This window comes from Pseudopodoces humilis, chromosome 7 (genome assembly GCF_049639895.1).
Source record: "Pseudopodoces humilis isolate 2021_Gansu_Grassland_sample_001 chromosome 7, ASM4963989v1, whole genome shotgun sequence".
Classification (NCBI taxonomy): Eukaryota; Metazoa; Chordata; class Aves; order Passeriformes; family Paridae; genus Pseudopodoces; species Pseudopodoces humilis.
In genome coordinates this window covers 38055468-38059893 of record NC_142206.1, presented here as the reverse complement: position 1 = coordinate 38059893, position 4426 = coordinate 38055468, and the positions used below count along the sequence as shown (strand labels likewise).

Genomic DNA, 4426 nt, shown 5'->3' with positions numbered 1-4426 from the left:
AGGTACAGTGAGACCCCGCGGGGAGGAGGCATCGGGAGTCCCAGGATCGAGCAGGGCAGCGTAGGGAAATCCCCCCGGGGCGCGGCAGGGAAGTACCGACGGGGACGCCGGAGAGGCGAGTACTTCCCCCCTGGAAAAACGCCAAGTTCTCTCGCGGCCCGGCCTCTTCCCTCCCTTCTGACGCCCCTTCTGGGCGGCCCGAGCCGCTCCGCCCTCCCTTGCCAGCGCCTGCGGCTCCGAGCAGGACCAGACCCGTCGGTCGGGCTTTGACTGGCTGGAAATTCCCGTCCTCCGCGGCTCCTCCCCCGCAGAAATCCCCCGGCCGCGCTGTATATGCGAGGCGCCGCCGCCGCCGCCGCTCACTCGCAGCGCCTTCAGCTCTGCCGCCATGATCGCCGCCCGCCGCGCCGCCGAGCCGCCCGCCATGGATGGCTACGAGCACCCCAAGAAGGATCGTCAGGGCGCCTTCGCGCTCGACGACCGCCACGACAGTGGCCTGGACTCCATGAAGGAGGAGGAGTACCGGCAGCTGGTGAAGGAGCTGGAGGACATACGGCTGCAGCCCCGCGAGCCGCCCGCCTGGGTACAGCAGCTGACGGAGGACGGGGACACGTAAGTGGGGGTCGAAGCTGGGGCAGGGGTGGCTCGGACACGGTGGGGATCTCGGCACGACCGGTCCAGGACAGGATGTGTTTGCCGGCAGGCGGCGCCGGGCTGGGCCGCGCCGGGAGGGAAGGGAGGGGGAGCGGAAAGTCCCTGGAGCGGCGCCAGGGAGAGGCGGCTCCCGCGGCCGCGGAAAGCCCCGGCCGCGCTGAAAGCCCCGGCTTGCGACACCCGCGCGTGACCCGGCCCGGCCCGCCCGGCGCGGGGCTTAGCGTGGCGTCGAGGGGGTTAACGCGTGTCTCTTAATTGCTCCTTTCTTCCCCCTTGCAGTTTTCTGCACTTGGCCATTATTCACGAAGAAAAATCCCTGAGCCTGGAGGTGATCCAGCAGGCAGCCGGTGACCGGGCTTTCCTGAACTTCCAGAACAACCTCAGCCAGGTACTTTCACCTCCATAGCCCCAAATCCGGATCAGCCCCTGCCACGCCCACACACTCCCTCTGGGGAATTCCCCCAAAAAGTCCCTTTAATTTTTAATTTTTTTTGTTTGTTTGTTTTTTGTTTTTTTGATTGATGGAATCAATTGAATCAAAGCCTGTGTTCAGGAAAGTCCCCAGCTGGCTCCAGCCAGTGTTGGTACAATGCTTCCTCTCCCCTGAGAGAGTGGCATTTAACGCCCACATTTTTCAAATATGATGCCATGGGTTGCATCCCTCTTTATGGAGATGTTAATGATACCCTTCATACTGACTGTTGGTTTATCCGAAGAGCCCGAAGTTCATCACTTCCAGATGAATGGGCAACAGTGCAATAACTTGGGAAGCATAAAGAACTGAGTTTATGGGGCGTGCTTTTATGCTTTTATTTGTTGGCACAAATCACCAAGTGTACAAGAGGTCTGCTTGTCTAGATGTTGCTGCCAAATTCGTGGTGTAACTTACACTCTGCTTTTGCTCTTTTGCTTGCAGACTCCTCTTCACCTGGCAGTGATAACTGATCAGCCTGAAATTGCTGAGCATCTTCTGAAGGCTGGGTGTGACCTGGAAATCAGGGACTTCCGAGGAAACACCCCCCTGCACATTGCCTGTCAGCAGGGCTCCCTCAGGAGCGTCAGCGTGCTCACACAGTACTGCCAGCCGCACCACCTCCTCACTGTCCTGCAGGCAGCCAACTACAACGGTACGGGCACTCTCCTGAACAGTTCATCTTGGTGTACTGCACTGCTGAGCGTAGGGTCAGTCTCCTGTGGATCTCAAAAGATCTCTGGAGAGGTGGAGAAGGATTATTATGCATTTGATAGTAGAGGAGCCCAAAGCATACAGCAGTGTCTGACTTTTTTGAAATGACACTGTCTTGTAGGCCTTCTCACTGTTGTTTATAGTCTCTCATGGCTTTGAACTTTGCATTTTTAGTGAGCACCTTTGCCCTGCTCCTCCTTTTTTTGTTTGTAATAAGTTGCACTCAAACACCAGAATAAAGCCTCCAAGAAATCATTCCAAAATCCAACCCTTTTATTCATACTGGAAGGTCTTCTGGAGAACACCCTTTTGCCATTAATGAATTGCAAATTTAGATAGCATCCTGGCCTGTCATCTTGACTTTTAAGTAATGATGAGGCACTGAGTTAGATTTACTCAGGTTTTCCCTTTGTTTGTGTCTTTCAGGACATACATGTCTTCATTTAGCATCTATTCAAGGATACCTGGCTATTGTCGAGTACCTGCTGTCCTTGGGAGCAGATGTAAATGCACAGGTATGTAATGTGTACCATGAATTTAACTGAGTGGGGCTCTGTAGTTTTAAGAATCAACAGATATGACAATGGCTCTGCCTCTTTTAACATGCCAAACCTGATGCTGTTTTCACACAGGAGCCATGCAATGGCAGAACAGCACTGCATTTGGCAGTTGATCTGCAGAATTCAGACCTAGTCTCCCTTTTGGTGAAACATGGGGCAGACGTGAACAAAGTGACCTACCAGGGCTATTCCCCCTATCAACTCACCTGGGGAAGAGACAACTCAAGCATACAGGAACAGCTGAAGCAGTTGACCACAGCTGACCTGCAGATGTTGCCAGAAAGTGAGGATGAAGAGAGCAGTGAATCGGAGCCTGAGTTCACAGAGGATGAAGTAAGTATCTGTTTCCATTTTTACAAGAGAAGGGGGACATCCTGTCCTGTACAGGGTATTTTTTGGTGTCACACTGATAGCATGCCCCAGTGACCTCTTGCTGTGTAACAGATGGGTATACCAAAGATTATGCTATCAACAGTCAGCAAAATGGCAGATGGGGCAAGCATGCAAACAGAGTAAGGATAAAATGTGAAAAATAGCATGGGGGAAATGGAGGTTAACTTCACGCAGCATGATTCACTGAACACAGAACCTCATGAGAGAAAATTTCAAGTTAGTGGGTGGTTTTCTCCTCCCTAGGATTTGTTTTGCTGACATTCTAGTTCTGCATTAAATGGCATATGTAACCATTTTGGTGTAGAAATTTTATACACTGCTGAAGTCTGGGCATGTAGAATTTGGCTGTTATCCCAGAGAGGATATGATACTTTAAGATTTTTGTATAAACAGCATTTTGGCTTTTTCTTGCAGCTTATATATGATGACTGCCTTATTGGAGGACGACAGCTGTCATTTTAAAGCACAGCTTTCCCTGAAAAGATGTGACTGTATACGTATGTATAGAAAAAGGACTGACTTTCTTCATCTAAAAAGAAAGTCACAATGTGGAGAGAAAAAAGAGGAGGGAAATACTGAACTGCCCAGCAAGGAGAAGGAGCACATAATTGTAACAGGACAGTTCCAGGATCTCCCTTGTGTTTAAACACAGGAGTGGGATGTGTAACATCAGTACAGATCTGTGATTATTCACATCACCTGATAAAGAGCCACATAGCCAGCCTTCTCAGCCCTGCGAAGGTAACAGCACATCCAACCTGCCTGTTACAGGGAGCTTTCTTGTGGCATCAAGTACTACAGGGAACAAGTGTCCTTTTGTGGCAAGGTGGACTGATGCCAACACCCCTTCTAAGAGACTCTGCGTTCATTTGTGCTGGGCTGGTGGCGATTCCTGTCCTTTCTGACTGACCTCAGCTGCTCTCAGTGGGGTAGTATCCCATGTGGAGGAGTCAGACCAAGGGACTGGTGCCCTCTTGGCTCTTAGGCAAAAGTAGCAATAATGTTAACTGTGGGCATTGGAAAAGTGTGTTTCACACTGTGTGTGTCATAATTGCTACACTTTTTAGCAACTGTATATTGTGTAAATACTGTACATTTTTTGTTTATAATTATTTTGGTACATGTAAGATATGTATTTATTAAAAAAAGTCAGATTACCATACCTAGTCTGCGAAACTGTTCATTACCCACTTCCCTGAGATCGTGGGAATCTACCTGGTTTGCTTTTCAAGAAACATTTAACATGTAGTAGCCCATTGGGGTCACATTTCCAGGGGTTTTAGGTGATTCACCTCAGCAGTGGTAAGACATCTAAGCAGCTTGTAGCTCTCAGCCCTCCTGCTGCAGCTAATTTTGGAAGCAGACGTAGGTGGTGTTTCCTGCACCCACTGCAGCAGGCGGATTGTGGCACTGGGATTCCCCCTCTTTTCCAGCACCGGGCTGCTAGCCCACTAGAGAGGGGATTTTAGGCTGGTTTTGGCAGCACCCACCCACCTGCCCTCATGGCACCTTTTGTTCCAGCTCAAATACTTTGCAACTCTTGCCAGGGGAGGCTGGAGGCTTGCAGCACAGCCCTATGTCTGTTCACCTCTTGTTGATTGCCTGGCCCAGCTTCGGCTTGAACTCTGACCCC

General features: G+C 50.7%; 1 protein-coding gene across 1 annotated transcript; it reads left to right on the top strand.

Moving 5' to 3' along the window:
• Nucleotides 1–255: 255 nt before the first annotated feature.
• NFKBIA (NFKB inhibitor alpha) lies at nucleotides 256–3959 on the top strand. The gene is made up of 6 exons (XM_005520291.3): nucleotides 256–612; nucleotides 934–1042; nucleotides 1571–1781; nucleotides 2267–2355; nucleotides 2473–2733; nucleotides 3208–3959. The coding sequence occupies exons 1-6, from the start codon at nucleotides 389–391 to the stop codon at nucleotides 3253–3255; spliced, it is 942 nt and encodes a 313-aa protein (XP_005520348.1). The 5' UTR covers nucleotides 256–388; the 3' UTR covers nucleotides 3256–3959.
• Nucleotides 3960–4426: the final 467 nt, after the last annotated feature.